The following is a 20,642-nucleotide window of genomic DNA, read 5'->3' as shown; positions in this document are numbered from 1 at the left end:
TAAATAAATAAATAAATAAATAAATAAATAACAATAAAGCATAAGGTGACTCCAGCTCTCAGAGTCACAACTCTGATCAAATTCTCTCCACTGCTGGTGATGCAGAAAGAATACACAGCATTAAATAAAAGACTTGTTAGGAAAAAGAATATCGGAAAAATTTAGATAACCATACATGATGACTTTGTGTTTTTTATTTCATTAGTAAAATAAGCCCATATAAAAACAGCTGGCAAATCCATTTGCATTAGCTGCAATGATTAAGAAACGGTGTTCCTGGAAGCTAGGAAAACGAGTTTGATTCCAAACTCATTTTTGCATTTCACAAATTATTTTCTAAAGCTTGAAAATCCTATCTACAATTCCATAAATATATTCTGACTCTGAAGTGAATAATAAATGAGAAAATACATAAAGTGCCTATTATAAAACATACAACAAGATAATGCTATACAATTCTAGCTAGCTAATGGTAATGACAGAAACTCCAGCAGCCTCACACATCTGACACAAGGTAAATGACTTACCTCAGTTGCAGGCTGGAAGAATGCCTATCCACTACAACCTGTGTTTGCTGGTAGTCTAGGAAACATGGTTCACTAATGGGCAGATCAAGTATTATTCACAGAATAGCATCATGAAACTACTTTATTTTTCTGAATCTTTGGTCAAGCCCCCTTTAACCCTCTTCTCCTTGGTCTTCACTTAGTAGGGCCCCATATGAGATATGGGGAGATAGAAAACACTTATCTTAACCGTATTTTTATAGTTTCCTCACATGCATGAGAAGCTAGTCAGATTTTCTCTCTTCATTAAGGGAAAAATAACAGACAGTAGCATTCCTAATGTCAGTGTTATATTAGCATATCCTTTGGCTTCTTCTGAATTGCACTCAAGGTAACAGGGAGTTTAGGGCAACCGGTGGTGAAAAGCTATTAAAAAATGTATCCTACAATATCAATTGTCTAGCAGTTCTTTCACGAATTGTTATAGTTAAATTATCTCATGATTCATTATGACACATGGTCACTGAAAATCATTTAAGCTCTTTCTTCCAAGGAAGCAGAATGTTAAATGCACGGAAAAGCTGTAAAACCAAGGTCACGGGAACAACAGAATAAAGAAGTTGAGGCTTAGTGTCCTGCTCTGACACCCAGACACCTGGGAGAGAGACCTGCAAAGCTCCGTTTACCCAAGAAAGGCACACATAGCCCTCAACCATTCAACCAGTTTCAACCCTTTTCAACATTTTGCCATCTTTGCTTAATTTATCATCCCCCCTTTATTCTTTCTTTTAAATAAATTTTTATTAAGAGTAATTTCCAATTTACAGAGAAGTTGCAAAATAGTACACAGAGTTCCATACCCATTCAGCCAGTTTCCTCTAATGTAAATGACTTAAGAGAACCACAGTATATTTGTTGAAACTAAGAAGTTAACATTGGTATATTACTATTAAATAAACTCTGGATGTTAATATCGTCTCCCTTTTTTACCCTGAATATATTAAAAACAAATCCCAGACATGACAGTTCATCTATAAATTCTTCAGGATACATCTCTAAAATATAAAGCTACCCTTTCTGCTCCCCTAAAGAAACTGTGAGGTTATTCCATTATAATGTAAATGAATAATGTCTGTAGGTAACAGTTGAAAATTATAGATATTATTCAGACAGTGATAAATGATATCCCTGGACATAGAAAAATTAACAAAACATGGATTGTTAATTGTAATAAGGAAAAAAATATGGGTTTGATATTTTGACAAGTTCTGAAATGGCCCTGGACATAGAAAAATTACAAAAAAAGAGACTTTTAACGGTAATAAGAAAAAAATATATGGGTTTGGTAATTCTGAAAGTCGTTTCAGGAGAAATTCCAAAATGCCAAAATAAATAAACAAACAAACAGAATACTTAGTTTTACAGACAAAACTCCTAGAAGACACCCAGGAAATAACATAATACACCTACATTTACTTTTTTTTGTTTGTTTTGAGACAGAGTCGCGCTCTGTTGCCCAGATTGGAGTGCAGGGGTGATCTCGGCTCACTGCCAAGTCCGCCTCCCGGGTTCACGCCATTCTCCTGCCTCAGCCTCCCGAGTACCTGGGGCTACAGGCGCCCACCACCACGCCTGGCTAATGTTTTGTATTTTTAGCAGACACAGGGTTTCACCATGTTAGCCAGAATGGTCTCCATCTCCTGACCTCGTAATCCGCCCATCTCGGCCTCCCAAAGTGCTGGGATTATAGGCGTGAGCCACGCTCCTGGCCCAATTATGCTTTTTATATGTAAAAGTAACACTCAGTGAAGAAAAATGACTCACTGAAATTGCACTTAAAATAAAAATCCAGAAAAAAAGTTAGTGAACCCAAGAATAAACTTTTTTCAAATTTTGACCCAATTTTTATTTCTAATATTAAGAAACCAATTTCGTTACCCTTTAGAATAAAGCACATCACTTTGCTAAGACTCAAACGGTAAACTTCCTGCCAAGCATTTCCCATTTGCTATACAATTCTTAAATTCAACCAGTCCAAATCCAAGCCTATCTTGTACAAGCCTCTATGAAGTCTTACCCAATTTTTCAACTAAAATGCTCTTGTTCTCTCCAATACTCATTCTTTGAGAGTGGAAGGTGCCCAGAAATGTCAATTGGCTCACCTTTCAGTGAGAATTTTGAGTTTTTACTCAATTATTGCACATATTTGAGAGCTTGCCATTTATAGATGTTTGTCTCCCATTTTTCCTATGCCTCAAAATTCTTACTGACTAGAAGTACCTACCATAATACAGTGCACATAAAAGTTACTTGGTAAATTCTCTTTCAAATTAAAACACATTTAGGCCTGGCACAGTGGCTCACGCCTGTAATCCCAGCACTCTGAGAGGCCGAGGCAGGCGGATCACCTGAGGTCAGGAGTTCAAGACCAGCTTGCCCAAAATGGTGAAACCCTGTCTCTACTAAAAATACAAAAAATTAGCCAGGCATGGTGGTGGGTGCCTGTAATCCCAGCTACTAGGGAGGCTAGGCAGGAGAATCACTTGAACCTGGGAGGCAGAGGTTGTGGTAAGCCGAGATCGCACCACTGCTTCCAGCCTGGGAAACAGGAGCAGAACTCCGTCCCCAAAAAAAAAAGAAAGAAAAAAAACCACATTTAGACATCACCTACAGTGACTCAAATGTTCTTTAATAAAAGGATACTAATATAGAAAATTTCATTTTCTAAATCTAATTAGCCACTAGTATCACTACAAATTGGGACAACATCAGTACACAAGCTTAAGATCAGAATTAGAACAGAAGCAGGAGCAAATGCAAAAAACTCACCTGCTATCATTATGTATTAGTCAAGAAAATAGTTGAATAATCGGACATTCAACAGTTATTGATCTTATAATAAAATAATCAGGGTGTAGATTAACTGAAGCAATGACTTACCAGAGGTATAGGAAAATGTGTTGCATACTGTAAGTGGCGAAGGAGGTCATAATTGGATGGAAAAATTAATTCCCTTGGCTTTTCCCTCTTCACCAACTTCTCACAATTAACTGACATTCTTCTGCCCAAGGAAGTGTTGGCATTCTCACAGGACTCTCCAGGCATAGGAGAAAAAATCTAAGTCATGTAAAACAAATGTTGGAGATTGTAAATGAAAGCAAGCAAAACCAAACCACAGTGCTACATACCAAAACACACATATAAGACACTTATACACCTTTTCCTACTTCACCACTGAGTAAAAAATATGAAGAAATTTTGTTTATTTCCGCAAAATTCATTTTCAGATCAGTACAAATCTGTGATCACCCCCCTCCATTTTGTAGATGAGAAAATAACAACCACACACATAAGAAATGTGTCTACACTACCTGGAAAGCTAAAGATAAAAGCAGAATTATGGGTAAGCATTTTCCTCATAGGGCTACATTTCCTACAGAAACATACACATAATAATAAACTAGTAAGACTAATGAATAATAGACATAAAGATTTTGGTCTGTACTCCAGACAATATTTTTTTAAAGTTATATATTGTGATTCACGAGGAAGAACATATTATAATTATATTGAAATAAAGTAGGAGAATGTATAATAAGTCCAAAGCCACCAAAGCTATTATATAGAAGCTGAAGATACACATAGCAAATCAACACGGACTGTCATGGTGAAACTACATTCACACATTAATGAGATGATGATGACCTTAAAATGAACAAAAGAGTCAGACAGCCAACTAGGAGGACAGGAGTGTTAGAATTTACAGAGCAGGCCATGCAACCAAAACTGAGGATGACCCAATTGTGTCAGATGATAATTGTACCAAAGGAGGAATATGGTAAGATTACATAACACAAATGCGCAAGTCATTTTGAGAAACAGAAGGATCGAGACAGGCTGGGATGGGGGCGGGTTAACTCTTAACTGTCAATAAGAATCAAAGATTGAACCTACTGGAAATTCCGAACCAAAGTCAGTTTTAAAGTCACTCTTGTCTACTTCATCAAAAATGTTAGTGGTTCCTGAGTCAATGCCCATATGCGCCATAATACTCTGTTCCTGATAATCACCAGAGAAAGAAAGTAACATAGTAAGTTTTGGAGTTCATCAAGAAACTGAAGCTAAAACATGACAGTGGGATTTTTAACCATCTCTGTCTTTTGTTCCCCATACTGTTTTCTTCCCCACAAACTCAAGGAAGCTTTAAGACATGTCTTGCTTTGAACAGTCACATTCTTTTCCCTCATGATGAGAAAATTTAACTTCCATGATATTTTAAGAGAAGAGCACACAAACATGCTGATTAAAAACAAGCATCCATAATTTCCTTCCTTGGGCTATTTCCCATCACATACTTTAACCAACTCTTCTTATTAAGAAAAATATAAGACTCTACCTGAGATATAAGACACTTTAATATCTGTAGAATAGAAAAGAAAAAGCAGGATAGAAAAACATGTAAACAGGTAAAAGAACTTCAGTTTTTAGCCTTGTAATTCCTACTGTCAATAAGGTAAGAAAAGTGTTTAAATATTTTTAAGCCAACACCATTTTGAAAACAAACTTTAACAAGTATGAACTATGAACCCATGTTTGCAATTCTACTACCAGGTTTTTAATTATAAGTGTAGCTACTGTTTTTCTAAAATATAATGGTATATTGCCTAAACTTCAGGGTTTTTTTTTTTTTTTGGAGACAATTTTGCTCTTGTTGCCCAGGCTGGAGTGCAATGGCGCAATCTCAGTTCACTTCAACCTCCGCCTCCCAGGTTCAAGCAATTCTCCTGCCTCAGCCTCCCAAGCAGCTGGGACTACAGGCACACGCCACCACGCCTGGCTAATTTCATATTTTTGGTACAGACAGGGTTTCTCCATGTTGGTCAGGCTGGTCTCAAACTCCTGACCTCAGATGATAGGCCCGCTTCAGTCTCCCAAAGTGCTGGGATTATGAGCATGAGCCACCATGCCCAGCCTAAACTGTCAGTTTTTAAGCAATTGTCACAAGTTCTCATCATTTTCTACAACTTCCCATCACCACCTCCATCTTTTTTGCCTTGAAAATTTCAGTAAGTATGTGGAACAATATCCAAAATATCCAATATACCAGAATTTGGCAGAAAATTATAAAGTCACACAGCATAAAATAATTTGTTGAAAAGGTCACTTCTACAACATTTGAGAAATAGAGATTAAATTTTTAATTAACTGAAATGAAAATATGTGTTGTGACTAACACAGAATTTCCCATTATGAATAAAAGAGTGATATAAGTAATGAATGCTACATTAGGGAAAAGATGATTCTTAGAATGAAAATTCAGCTGACACTTAAAGGTCAAAACAAGTCCAGTTTTGAGATACGATGTTAAAGAAAAACTAGAGATTAGAAACATCTAGAACTGAAAGTGCATAATTTCAATCCTATGAAAAATGTTATGGCCTGTCAAATATTTTCATTACAGTTTTATAGCATCCAAAGGGAAATTCTGGAAGACATAAGAAGCTACAGCGTAAATACCTTTCCCGCTTGAGATGTAGAGATAAATAACCACTGGGGCAAAAGAATACAACAAAAAGCCATCACTCTTCCACTACTATGTGACCCATCTGAATGTGATTCCCCGTAGAGTTTAGTTTTTGGGAAAGCGGGGCATCATATCCAGGGCCGTACCTCCATTTTTACATCATGGTCCTTTGAATAGTGTTCGTCTGCATTTTCCCCTGCTGGTGACCGCGGCCGGGTTGAGGCAGTGACTGACAAATCTCCTCGAGATATGAGGGTACACATGTATGCGTCATGGGAGAAGACGTCATGGCGGATGAACTCGCAGAAGAGCAGCACCAGGTTCACAAATTCCACCTTTTCACATTCACTGTTTGGGTCCGCTATAGAGAAACAAATTCAATCAAGAATTCCTTGACTAGGTGATAGAAAAATAACTAATTACTAAGGCTTAATATTTTCATTACTTTTCACAATCAATCATTTTGGAAAAGAAAAAAGATCTATTGGAAGATTTACTGAGGCACTAGAATTTTGGGCAGAACTGACAGGCAGGTTTTGATTGTCCCACTATAATTGAAAAACATCCAGTATGGTAAACATGATTACAAGTTTAAAGATAGTAGCCCTGGCCAGGTGCAGTGGTTCACACCTCTAATCCCAGCACTTTGGGAGGCCAAGGTGGACAGATCACCTGAGGTCAGGAGTTCGAGACCAGCCTGGCCAACATGGTGAAACCCCGTCTCTACTAAAAATACAAAAATTAGCAGGGCATGGTGGTGGATGCCTGTAAGCCCAGCTACTTGGGAGGCTGAGGCAGGAGAATTGCTTAAACCCAGGAGGCGGAGGTTGCAGTGAGCCAAGATCACGCCACTGTACTCCAGCCTAGGTGACAAGAGCGAAACTCCATATCAAAAAAAAAAAGTAGTCCTTAATAGCCATTCAAGTACTAATGTAAACAAGCAAAATTTCAGGATCAGAAAAAAAGACAGGAGGACTAGACTGCTGTCCTCTGGTTTTACTAATAGAACAGTTCATGATGGTTTTTTCTAGCTTGAGTGTGTCTGTGCAGTTGTGAGAATATGGGTGCACATTTTCAAAGGAGATTTTACAACGGAACCACAATTTAAATGGTGTTTGAAAAAATGTAAGTAGGATCCACTGAAAAGAAAAAGGAACAACTGAATAAAAAGAACACAAAGATGGAGCTCGGCAGATTATTTTTATTCATAACTAGCCTATTTAACTCACATTATGACTTTCAATACTGTCACTGCACTCTAAAGTTTTGTGTCTATACCTTTAAGATAAGATTCAAAATTTTTAAGACTAACTTGCAAAGCTCAATCCTTGCTACCATCACATTCACAAACACCAATAGGAGACACATTTATCCAAGGAAGCTTAAGCTCAGTTCCCTAAACCTTGAGCCTAAATGTTTCCTCTTGCTCCCTACCAAACTCAGTGATGAGCAGCCTCGCTCAGAGAACAGATCAGCTTTTTCTGACAGACAGTAAATGAGATGAACTAGCAAAGGCACAGGAGTAAGGAGGTTTTCCTAAAGAGAGAACAATAATGGTGAAGAAATGAGGCAAGCAAAGGGCAAATGTCTGTCTCCCCCAAGGATACAAGGTAAGTTAGAACTGCTAACTTCATGCCTGACAATATACTTTCTGCTATCAGGGATCTCTTCTGTCCTTTCACTTATCTGCTTCCTTTTCCAAGAATTACTCCTCCCTATATTCCAACCACTAGACTAGCTCCAGCGCTTACTCTCCTTCTAGCCTAGAAGCCACCAAATAACTGAGAGCCGCTTGTCTCAAAGAACCTCACCCGCAGGTCTCACTCAACCCAAAATGAGGCCCCTCCTCAGAGGACTCAAAAGAGTACTGTTTGTTGTTGCTTTACCTCTTTCTTCACAAGCAACTTCCTCCTCCCCAACCTTTTTCTCTCCTTTCTATTGCTTTTTACTTTTTGCCATTTTTCTGTTGTCTATCTTAAGATCCTCCCTGCTGCATTTTGTCAGATGAAAAATCTCAGAATAATATCAAAGCTGTGAGCTTCATAGTTCACACAGTATTTCAAGTGTTCACCACAGTCTGAACCCACTGGGTGGCTATTTCAGAAACCCTGAACTCCTCACTAAAAAGGCAGAAAAAGAGCTTGAGATGACATAAACATCGCAGAGAGTGTAGTGAAGCAGCCAGGCATCTATAAATTACTTCCTTGTACCATGTCTCTGGCTATAGAGTACTGTTGCTTGATTCCCCCCACCACCATATTTAAGAGCAGGAACTAGAAAATCAGAAATTTAGAAAACTACTAAAAAAGAGAAAATTCCAAATCACAATCAATATACAGACAAATGTCACAGGACCTTACTTCCTTACATGAAGGAGTGAGGTGACTTTTTAAAATTATTTTAAAGTCTTTGAAGCTTGACTGATTTTAAAATTGCCTAAAAGTCTCCATTAAAAAACATGCCACAAAATTTTGCTCAGTAAAACATACATTATATTCAGTGCCAAGAATATTAAATAAGATCCAAATTTTTAAAAAAGGAATCAGCTTTAAACAAAAAAATCAATCCCTTATTTAAGATCTAGAGGCAAAGAGCTTTCTGTACTTACACAAAGAGGGGGCCTGTGTATCTAAAAACCTTAACAGCACATTCTGGAAAACAGGCAAACTGGATCCAGCAAGAGAGGATGAAGAAATAGACTCCTTCTCATCTAGGACTTCTGATTCACCACATCTCTACAGATTAAAAATAAATAAGCAAAGTTAATTACAGAAGTATAGTCATAATGGATCATGAATTCGTTAATTTGTTACTAACATTTAAGTGCTCAGGTAAAACATGTAAAATTAATTGATATGTCTGTACTTATTTAAGGGACCATGCATCTCAGATGAATATAATTTCTAAAAGTTGGAAAAAACTACCCCAGAACGACTCAAATGATTTCAAAAAACACCCCTGAAAAACATTATTCATGTGAATTATAAACTCTGCACAGTATTCTATGAGTGCCCACTAAATATATTATGGTACAACAAACTATTCATTATCCCTATGCAAAATTGCTAAAAATAATTTCAGGTTGTCTTCATTTTTAAATAGTTCATGTTTAACTGTATTCTCCCTGAAAAATATTGGGGTATATATTATTGAATTGTTTTTGTCAGGAGGGTTTACTTATTAGTGTATTTGGAGAAACATGGTATCAAATGAGAATGCTAACATAATTCCCCTAAGATTATTATTTAACTTATTCATCACATTCCACCAATAAGATCTCTCAGAACCTCTGGGAATGTCCACAGTTCATGAAATACCTCTATGGAAGTTATTTAACTTCTATTTTCTTAAAGACAGAATTTACACAAGACCAGAAACTTGTTTTCTATTCTTTGTTATTTTCCTTTGATAATTCCCATTTTCATTACTCTTTAATATCAAGAATATTAATTATGTTAAGAATATCATATTTTTCCAATCTATTCTCTTTTTGTGAAAGTCAAATTTTAAAGATGGTGATGTTTAACAAAAAATCAATTTTAAATATCCCTGAAATAATACACTTTTAGATATAGATACACTTAGGCTATTAAAATTACAGGGTAATCTATATATGAACCTCTTCTGAAAGTGGAATGTGTATGTTTGTATGTCTGGAATAGAGGCAGGAGAAAAGTGGTGTAAAAAAACACAAAATACAGAAGGAGCAATGAAATATTTGAGAAATTCCATTTTAGCTGCTGAAGTTTATGGACTGCAATTCACCACAGAATAGTCCAACTATTCATAATGTATGGCAGAAAAGCAATTAAAGGCTTTTCCTAATTTGCACACTGTACAATGGGTCATTTAGCTTACACCTTAACATCAGTATCTTCAAGTCCCAGTTTCAACAATATGATCTTCTAGTTTTGGTGAACACAACTTTCCTAACAGGAAGAAAAAAATGTCTATAAAATGTTCTTCCTATTTCAGTTTTACTAGCTTCACAAGAAGGAAGTGTATTATCAGCAACACAGAGAGGCAGCTAAGGCTCATCCAGTCAAGGAACCAACACCTTCTAAGCATCTACTATGCAAGGAGCACTATTCTGTGCCAAGGACCCAACACCGAACAAGATGAGTGAGCTTTCTCCTGTCCAGCTCACCTTCTAGAGGGGGAAGCTAGGTATTAAACAATAAGCAGATTAACTAGATGAATGTGCACTGCAACAAGGAAAGTACAACAGTGGCGTGAGAAAGAGTGCTTGAGGGGTAGAACGCTGATAACTTTGTTCACGTGGTGATGGAAGACCTTCCCAGGTGACACATGTTGAGCTAGGAATGCTGGAAAGGAAGGAATACTTCTTCAAACCGGAATGCCAGGAAGAGGCTGGCCATGCAGACTTGGGAACAGAGTCTGCCACCTAGAAGGAACAACAAGAGCAGAGGCCTCAAGGTGACACAGTGTGTTTTCTGTATTGAAGGGGTAGAAGTACCAAGGTGAATGGAGCTGTGACCCTGGGGAGAAGGGCACAAGATGAGGTGGAAAAGGCAGGTGAGGTAGCTCAGGAGATGCTACAAAGGCCAGTCAGGAGACACAGAGAGTATCAGTAAAGGGACAATGTAATCTATTTACATTTTGAAAAGATTGGCAGTTGCTGTGTAGAGGAAGTAGAGAGATGAGGTAAGATGCCTCAAAGTTGCCAGGTGAGAGAAAGGACCTGGTCAGATGATGTACACACATTCCCCATAGCCATCCCTGCTAACAGTCACAGGCAGAAAAGAAGGCCTGCTTAGAAAATTCCCCGCAATAAAAGCAATGTTGACGAACTTAGTTTTGCTTTTTCCCTTATAATTTATTTTCAAGGCTGTAATTGCTCTCTCTGGGACCAGAATATAATCTCAAAAGCAAAACAAATTGGTATTTATAATATCATAATCATAACTGCCTCAAGAAAGTATATCCAAATCCACTAAAATATGTAGTTGTAAATTTCATGAAAGTTGGTATATCTTGTACACATTTGCACATGTATATTGCACATGTGTATGTATGTTGTGTATACGCATATTTCAACATAGCAAAGAAACTTCCTTGTTCTAAATCAGATGCTAAAATTTTATTATTTTATCTTTGATTTACTTTTGTAGAGAGAGAGTCTCACTCTATCAACCAGGCTAGAGTACAGTGGCACCATCATAGCCCACTGCAGCCTCAAACTCCTGGGCTCAAGAGATTTTCCTGCCTTCTCCTCCCAAAGCACTGGGATTATAACAGGTGTGAGCCATTGTGCCCAGGCTAAAGTTTTATTTTAAAAGACACCATTTTTAAATTAGTTCAGAATATAAATGGCTGCATCAATTTAGAGAGATTCTACTATGTGAATCTTCCTTACGTGAATTTTTACATCCTCCCTTTTTTCCTCAAGAGCAAAAGAATAACATAATGAGGGTAAGAGAAAATGATCTTCCACAAAACAGTATTTTTTACATTAGGGCAATCAACAAGCAGAAAGAAAATGGAACCTACCTCTGCCTCAATTTCTGCTTGCCTCTTCTCCAGGAGTTTTGCCACAGCCATGGCCCTGTGCTTGCCAGACCGTTTGCAGCTCACGGCCCATTCACATAACAGCGTCACCACAGCTTCATCGTTGGGTGCAACCTAATGACCAACAGAGAGGGTACCAGCCACATCAAATGAAACATTCACCCAGCAGGAGTCAGGAAGCAAGCAAGGGAATATCTAATGCTTTAAAGCTTTCTTCCATGTTTTATTATAGTAGCTTTAGAAAGCGCTTCCAAATCATTTCTAATTGAAATACAAAGAATAAACCTATACAAGGAAAGAAATAACTCACACTGAATCTGTGACAATTCCAAAAGAATCAGAGCTTCCCTGTGGATGCCTTCACTTACACAGGGACATAACCTAGCCCCAACTACCCTCTAGAACTCAAATTTCAAAACCAAACAGTAAGGGAAAAAACCACCACTGATTGCCAAGAACAGCTGTCACAAAGTCAAAGTACATCACTCTACTGTTGGCACCCTCAGACCCCCCACTCACTCAATGCCTCATTCAATAAATAATTCTAACAAGCCAGGTTATCCAGTGACCCACTCCAATACAAAATTAGAAGGAACAAACCAGAGGGGATGCTGGAATGCTGGAAAGACACCCATCCCAATGGAAATGACACACACAAAAAATGACAGCCCAGCACCAAAAAGAACCAACAATTAAGAGCAGACACAGTCAACCACGGACAGCAACCAGGTCTAGGTAGGGCTCAGCATGGCGACCAGAACTGTCAGCCACAGTTGCCATGGCCTAGAAATAGGCACCAACGACTGACGGTGAGAGGATGTTGAGGACCCAAGTGACATGAGTCGCGGGATGGGGGTGCAGGGAGTGGTAAGCAATGAGATGGTACTTGTGTATGATCTGTCCTTTCCTTTTAGAGGATCCACGCTGACCAACAGGACATAAACTACAAGCTTTTAATACGTCCCCATGGGTATAAACATTATGCCAGAAAAACTAGATAATCACAGCATTTGCACTACAGGCTATGTGGGAAGTTAATACTTTAGAATCCATAAACTCAATTAAGACTACGATATGGCTGTGAGCACACTCCACAGAAGAACATACATACATGCATGAACTTAGCACATTTCGGAAGGTTTGTGCAGTCTGAAAAGCCATCCAAGAATCCCAGAATAAGTATCCCTGATCAGCTTTAGATGCTAGCAAACAATTCACATCATGAAATGAGTTTATTCCAAGATTTTTATTCATCGTACCCTAAATTTTGTCATTTAAACACGTTTACCCAAACCAAAGAAATGAGTTACCTGAGGCAGATACCTCAAAGGGAGTTCTGTTATCCTAATTTAAAACAAGTGAAAGAAATGTTTGAACATAACATTTCAAACAGAAAGTAAACTGGGAGGATTTTCTGCCCAGATTCACTCTAACCTACATAAAGATAAAAATATAAAAGTCAATCCGGTGAAGGACCACATGCTTATAGGTTTAGAACATTAAAGATAACAAAAAGAGTTATCCTAAAAATATGCTTTCACTTTTTATTAATCTAAGCAGTAGTATGCATCATATCCAAATTTACAAAGATTTTTTCTACTGCATCTTCAACATTACATTAAAATGTGCTACAAAAAAAAGAAACAGGTGATTTTAAAATTTAAAAACTTCTTTTCCCACTAAAGATTTTATGTGAGATTTAATATCTATGTGAAATTAGTGAGACATATAGAGGAACTGTATGTGATCGGTAATGTCTCAACAACTAGGTGGGAGAACAGATTTCTTCAGATCTACTGAATGAACTACAACAAGAGAAGTCAAAACATATCACATTACCACATCCCCCCTATAAACCAAAACAATAGCCAGTGTGCCCACATCATCTCTGAGAAAACAATCACAAACTCATCACACATGACACTCTGAAGATCAACAAGCTGAGCACAGTGTACACACAGCATACATGATTCTGAAAAGGCAGGAGAAAGACAAATCTGATCTGGGCACCCATAACGTGCATGAGTGCTACGTGCTGTTAGGGATAGGAAGGCACATTTTCTTGCTCAAGAAGCTTACACTCCTCAAGAGATAAGAACCAAACAGCGAACACAGAGCAGAATAAGAGGCTCTATACACTGCACATCAACAGGGACAACCCAGGGAAGGTTTTATGAGAGGCAGGTTTTATGAGAAGGTTCAAGGCGTGGTCTTGAACCTTCATATAGTCACACTGTTAACCACAGTTTTATCCAGAGAGAGGACTATAGGGTATTTTTATTTTCTGCTTTTATCATGCAAAAGAAAAACACTGTTTCTATTATGGGGGAAAAAAATGTAAATCGGCCTTGGAGTAAAAATATAAGATTTTTGATAAATAGAAAAAAAATGTAAAGGACAGAAAAGACCTGTCTAAACATAGTGGAAATCATACACTCTCCTGCAGCCTTGGGGTATAACCTCCACTTACACGACTATGTGCCAGGCACTGTGTTCTGCCCTATTTATATATATGATCTCATTTTACCCTTACAGAAACCTGAAAGTAGTTACCCCAACTGTGACGAGAGGCAAGCTAAACCCATGCCTCCAACCCCAAACTCACCCCTTAGCTACTAAAACCCATCCACTTCCTGGGCACCTCCACCTGCTGACCACAATCACCTGACCCCAAACTAAGCTCATCCTATCCCTAAAATACATTTCTTGTCCTGTGTACTTTCTCTTAGAAAATGGCATCACCATTCAGGTCAGAAAGCTGAGAGTGCTTCTCTCTCCTCAGCCACATTCTAGCTACACTCCAGTTTGAGCCCCTCAGACATGCTATGCCCACTTCCACCTCGGGCCTCAGTGTTGGCAGCCCTTTCCCTCCAGGGCATTCCTTAACCCCAAGTTTCACAGAGCAGCCCCTTCTCTCCCCTACAATCTGGAGGATTCAGGCAGACCAGAGGTACCCTGGCCACCCTTGCAAACATCACGCTATTTCGTTTGCTTAGCAGTGAATGCTGCTATCTGAAAATGTTTTCTTCACTTATTTACAATTTTACTGTCTGCATTCTCTCACTAGTAAACAAGGATTTTAAGTGGGAACATCATGAACAAAGCCACTCAGCAGGCCCATTACAGAAATCCTATGAATGACAAAAAAACTCAGTCTAATTGAGGGTAAATATTGGGTTTATCTTATGGCATACATCCAACAGCAGTCCGAATGAATTTTAAAAAGTAAAATAAGGAAGCACTGTTATAACACCTAGAGCATTCACAATCATTTTCAATCAGCTTGCTCTAATCTCTAAATTATGCTCCTGGAGATGCAAAGAAAACAAGCAGAGACATTTTCTCTCTCGTAATTCATATAGTCTTCACTCCTTTAGGTGTCTTGTCATCTCAAGCAACTTTAACTTACCTCATTCAAAAAAAAAATCATTTTGCTAAATTAAAATGTTATTTTTACATTTTCATGTCTTTATTCCACTGAGTTATTATTGCAAGGTCACAATGCTACATAAAATAAGCAGAATTATTCCTTTAAGACTACCAGAAAAGGTTATTACAAATGATAGTCCAGGCACAGTGGTTCACGCCTATAATTCCAGCACTTCGGGAGGCAGATCACCTGAGGTTAGGAGTTCAAGACCAGCCTAACCACCTGACCACCATGGTGAAACCCCATCTCTACTAAAAATACAAAAATTAGCCAGGTATGGTGGCGCATGCCTGTAGTCCCAGCTACTCAGGAATCTGAGGCAGGAGGATCACTTGAACCCAGGAAGCAGAGGCTGCAGTGAGCCAAGATGATGCCTCTGCACTCGAGCCTAGGCAACAGAGTGAGACGCCATCTAAAAAAAAAAGACAATGAGCTAGGTACAGGGGCATGCACCTGTAGTCCCGGCTACTGGGGAAGTTAAGGCAGGAGGATTACTTGAGACCAGGAGTTTGAGGCTAGCCTGGGCAACATAGCCAGACCCTGTGTCTTAAAAGAAAAAAAAATGGAAAGAAAGACATGGCAATGATTTCTACACTTATATAAAAGCACTAATGATGAGCTGAAATTACAACTATCAATTTTTATTTTTAAAGAATATATTTCACTTTTATATTTCTAAACATGCTTGAGATAAAATACCCACCAATGTGACTTTCATTTTACTTATACTTTTGCATGTATTCCAAATTTTAAATGAATATATATTATTTTTAATACCAAAGAAATAAAATACATATTTAAAAAATATCTATAACATAATATCCTTAGATGCTGATTCCAAATATGAAATTAGCCTAGGAGTTTGACAAATCTCCAAATGGCTTTAAAAAAAGGTTTGCCGGCAACTTTACCCCCGGGGAAATTGGAGTTTTTTTTTTTTTAATCTTTTAAAAGTAAAATCACTTAAGAATTTAAAATCATTTAGGAAAGAATTTTTTTGATAATCATAAAAAATGACTTGCAAAGACAACAATTTACTAGAAAAACTGGTCAATTCTTTGGAAGAAGAACAGGGTAGTTGCTTACATGTTAAACAATGTAGTGAAATAAAGCAAACACTGTATCTATGTGTATACTGTGCACTGAAGAAAATTAAATTTACAAAATGTCCACTGGAATTCCAAGTCTGTGCAGAAGAGTTGGGTCCTTGATAATTTCCTAAAATAGATTCATAAAAATCCAATGAATATGGAAAGGTACACTTGTCTCTCAACGATTTGACTCATCCAATTTAAGTAACAGACATGTCTTCACCTAGAGATGCATAGAAAAGAACACATAAAGAAAAGAGTTCTTTTGAACACATCCAGATGTCACCTCTGGGGTTTGGGGTAATGTGCTAGAAAACAAGTTCCAAGAAGGAGTCAACTCATTTCCAAAGGTACCCATTAATGTGCTTTCTTTTTAAGTACCCATAATATGGTGGGCACTGGGGAAACCAAAATTTTAAAGATCTTGTCCCTATCCTCAATATGCTTACCTTCTAGAGAGAAAACACTAAAAGACACGTAATCATAAAGCAACAAGACATTTCTAGAGTGGAGGAATAAGTAAGTCTAGCCTTCCACCTCTTCGATATCTCCTGGGAAGGGAGCATACATCTGCCCCAACTTACTGACATCTGAGGTCTCAATCTGAAGAAATTCCTGCGGGCTACCTGCTGCAGTTGTAGTCCCAATTTCTGATTTTTAGAAATTAAGTGAATTAAGAAACCAAGAAATTAAAGCCTTGAGGAAAATGCTGCTGGAAAGACTGAGCTTTTAAAAAATATAAAATTTCAGCACAAAAATTTTCTTGTCCTTTTATCAATTATGCCTATAAAAAGTTATGTATTTCAAAATCTTATATTTAACCAATAAATATTTTCCAATACCAGCTAGATACCAAGAATGTAATGTCCACTATTTCTTAAATATCATAAAACCTGTCAAGTGATGCCATCCTTTCCTTAGGATAGAGTGGTGGGAATAAAGGAATAGACAGGTTCGGCACCTACTTTAAAAGAAATGATATTATCAAAGAAGTTTTACAGTGACTTATACTAACTTCTCAGAGAGAATATCTTCAGCAATGGAACTATGAAAATTTTTGGTTTGTTTTTATTTCCATTTTTTCTGCAGGCAAATGGGCCATATTTCCATGTCTGATTATAGACATACAGATAAGAAGGGCAGATGGGAGAGGCTTGCAATGGAACACAGGAAAGGGAAGGTCAATGGTGCATGGGAGCAGTAAATCCCAAGTCCTATCCAAGAGGGGTCATTCTCAGCCCTCAGACAGTGTCTCTCACCATGCTTTCCTTCTTCCCCTTCAAGGAGTAATTACAGTACCCCATCCTCTCAGCTTTATTGTTATACTCTGCATTTGGAGCTGTGAGAGGCAGTTTAAATTTCAGGCAATTCTTTGGATGTAAGAAAAAAAAAAATTCACTCCATCAGGTACTCATTAGGTGCAATGTGCTCTAAAACATTTCAGATGCCAAAGGTCTAGACCAGCTCTGACCAAATAAAGTATATGTTTCTCTTATGATTAAACCCCCCGCTTTTTCTTCAGTCTCGCTCTGTCACCCAGGCTGGAGTACAGCGGTGCAATCTCGGTTCACTGCAAACTCTGCCTCCTGGGTTCAAGCGAGTCTCCTGCCTCAGCCTCCCAAGTAGCTGGGGTTACCAGCGGGTGCCACCTCACCTGGCTAATTTTTGTACTTTCAGTAGAGATGGGGTTTCACCATGTTGGCCAGACTGGTCTAGATCTCCTGACCTCAGGTGGTCTGCTCACCTCAGCCTCCCAAAGTGCTGGGATTACAAGCATGAGCCACCACGCCCAGCCAAAAACTCATTTTTTAGAATAGGTTTTCTGCAGTATTTATGGCTTATTCTAGTCATGGACTAAAGTCATAGGATTTATAGCAGACCATAGCAGACACAATAAAAATAAAAAATTGAAAGTCTTAATGTTACATGTAAATATTTTCAGTTGCTTCTAATGAAAATTTAATATAAAATAACTTGTGGATTAAGTTATGGGTTTAATCATGCTGAAAATCAATAATGATGACAGACTACCAAATTTACAGGTAGTAGTAATAAAGATAATTAACATGTACTGAGTGCCTACCCAATTTACAGTCAGACATTGCAATAAATGTGTTTCAGGAATTATTTCTTTCAATCTTCACAACCTATAAGTTGGTTATATTATCCTCAGTTTACAAATAAGGAAACTCCAAGGCAAAGAGATGGCAAATAACTTGTCCAAGGTCACTCAGCTAAGTAATGGAGCTCTAGCCACAACGTAACTCTTGGAAATGAACAAAACAGGTCAAGCAAAACCTGTGTGTCAAAAGAATCTGGGTAGTAACTCTGTCCTTCCCTTCAGGGTACACAATATACAATAGCCTTTTGTATGCACCCCCAGTGCCTCTGGCTTCTCCTGATTCCACCCTCCTCAATGCTTACAGCCTTAAAGTATTCTGTTCCCTTATGCTGGAATATTTACTCCTACTTAACATGAACATTTCACAACACAGCTTTGTGGCTATTAGATCTCCAATTATTGGCATTAAATATACATTAGGAAGGCTCAGGTACCACCCTGGAGGCGCACCACTGAGAATAATCAAAAGGAAGTACTTCATTCCAAACACTAAAAAGGAGGGTTCAGGTCTTCCTGGGGCAGAAACAGGCAGCTTTTCATATTGGCACTTCCTTTTTTGTTTTTTTTTTTTGAAAACAAAGTCTCACTCTCGTCCAGGCAGGATTGGCAGGATTGCAGTGGCACAATCTCAGCTCACTGCAACCTCTGCCTCCCAGGTTCAAGCCATTCTCATGGCACTTTCTAATGAATATTAAGAAGTTGAACAAAGTAAGTGTGCCTCTCTAGCTTTAAGTAACAGGTGAATGAGGTACATAAGAACAAGAGGTAGGCTGAGGGGAGGGAGTAATTGAGCCCTGGTATATAAAGTTAAGGTCAAAGAAAAAATAATAAACTATAGGTCTAGCCCTGGCATAAATTAAAACATGTAATCATGGCAATAATAATATTAACAGTTTTAAGTTTCCAAGTGCAAGTAGTAGCAGTAATTAAAAAATATTTATTGGCCAGGTGCAGTGGCTCATGCCTGTAATCCCAACACTTTGGGAAGCCGAGCAGGAACAATGGCTTGTGGCCAGGAGTTCAAGATCAGCCTGGGCAATGTAGTGACACCCCATTTAAAAGAAAAAAAAAAAAAAGAAAAAGCCAGGCATGGTGGTGTATACCTGTAGTCCCAGCTACTCAGGAGGCTGAGATGGGAGGAGAACTTGAGCCTAGAAGTTCAAGGCTACAGTGAGGTATGATTGTAGGCGATAGCGAGACCCTGTCTCAAAAGCAAAAATTATTGAGCAAGTACTGGAAATTTTACACACGTCATCTCTAATCTTAATGAACTCGAAAGCAGGTATTGCTATTCCCATTTCAAAGATAAGAAAACTGAGGTTCAAAGAAGTTAAGATGGTCATGGGCACAGAACTAGAGAACAGCACTAGGCTGTGCTAATTCCAAAGCCCCCACACATTCTGCTACACCATGTTGCTGCTCACATCACGGGTAAATCAAGATTATTTATAAAAGGAGGATCACCATTACATGGAAATCTCCTGAGTGGCTCACAAGGCCCAGGATCCCTACTGCCCAGCACCGCTCCAGCCAGTCATTGCCACCCTCTATCCCTCTCCAGGGACAAACTAGACTTCTAATCTAACTGATACACAGAAAATAAAAGCACAGGAGTGAATTACCAGAGACTTTATTCTGCCTCTAGATGCTCATATAATATTACCTGGAGCACAGTCCCACTTATTCTGCCTCTAACACATGTTAGACTTAATGTCGTTTTCATGGTTTTATTTTCAGCACCTTCCACAGTGCCTGGTGCAGAGCAGGTTCAAATGATGTTTTTAAATCAAAGAGTAAAAGCAATACACTGTTACATTAAACCAAAGGAACAAACAAGGTAGACAGGGATAAAGTTTAGAGATGTACTTAATTAATATGAAAAGTATCTGACTTAATTCTGCAGTTGACTAAGTGTGACACACTAGAAGCATTCCCATTCCTCATTTAATGAGTCCAGGGTGCTGGCCTTAACACTATCACTTAGCATCATTTTGAAAGCGTTAACCAATGAGAAGAGACAGGAATAAATATCTGAAAGGATATGACAATGTGTCACTACAGTCTGCATAAAAGGATTATGCCCCACCCCCACCACCTACCAACCAAGATAATTAACTAGAAAATTTTATTAGAAGTAATACAAGAGTTGAGCATCATGACCAGATAAAAATAAACAAGGAAAAAATGATGAACAATATTAAGCAGTAAAGGAAAGAAAATCCTGTAGAATATTATGCAGAAGGCAATTTCATTTATGTCCTCCAACCTTTATAGTTAAGTGTTCGTATATGTATATGAAAGTTTCCATATTTACATTTCCAAAATATATCTGAAACGTATTTTTTCCCTAGGCAAGTAATGGACCTCTTGCCACAACATAACTCTTGAAAGTGAACCAAATTATGTACCAAAATTAACTGTGGTTACTGCTGGTATATAT

The 20,642-nt window shown here is 38.1% G+C and overlaps 1 protein-coding gene across 1 annotated transcript in view; it reads right to left on the bottom strand.

Annotated features, from left to right (window-relative positions):
* MED12L (mediator complex subunit 12-like) overlaps positions 1–20,642 on the bottom strand; it is a 353,697-nt gene that overhangs the window by 241,373 nt on the left and 91,682 nt on the right. Inside the window, exons 11-14 of the mRNA XM_011958966.1 lie at positions 11,542–11,673; positions 8,639–8,765; positions 6,177–6,391; positions 3,447–3,623 (exon numbers count right to left, since the gene is read on the bottom strand). Coding sequence (XP_011814356.1) covers positions 3,447–3,623; positions 6,177–6,391; positions 8,639–8,765; positions 11,542–11,673 — 651 coding nt within the window. The remainder of the gene's footprint in view (positions 1–3,446; positions 3,624–6,176; positions 6,392–8,638; positions 8,766–11,541; positions 11,674–20,642) is intronic.

The sequence above is a fragment of the Colobus angolensis genome, unplaced genomic scaffold (assembly GCF_000951035.1).
Source record: "Colobus angolensis palliatus isolate OR3802 unplaced genomic scaffold, Cang.pa_1.0 Scaffold48, whole genome shotgun sequence".
NCBI lineage: Eukaryota > Metazoa > Chordata > Mammalia > Primates > Cercopithecidae > Colobus > Colobus angolensis.
This window is presented reverse-complemented; position numbering and strand designations above follow the sequence as displayed.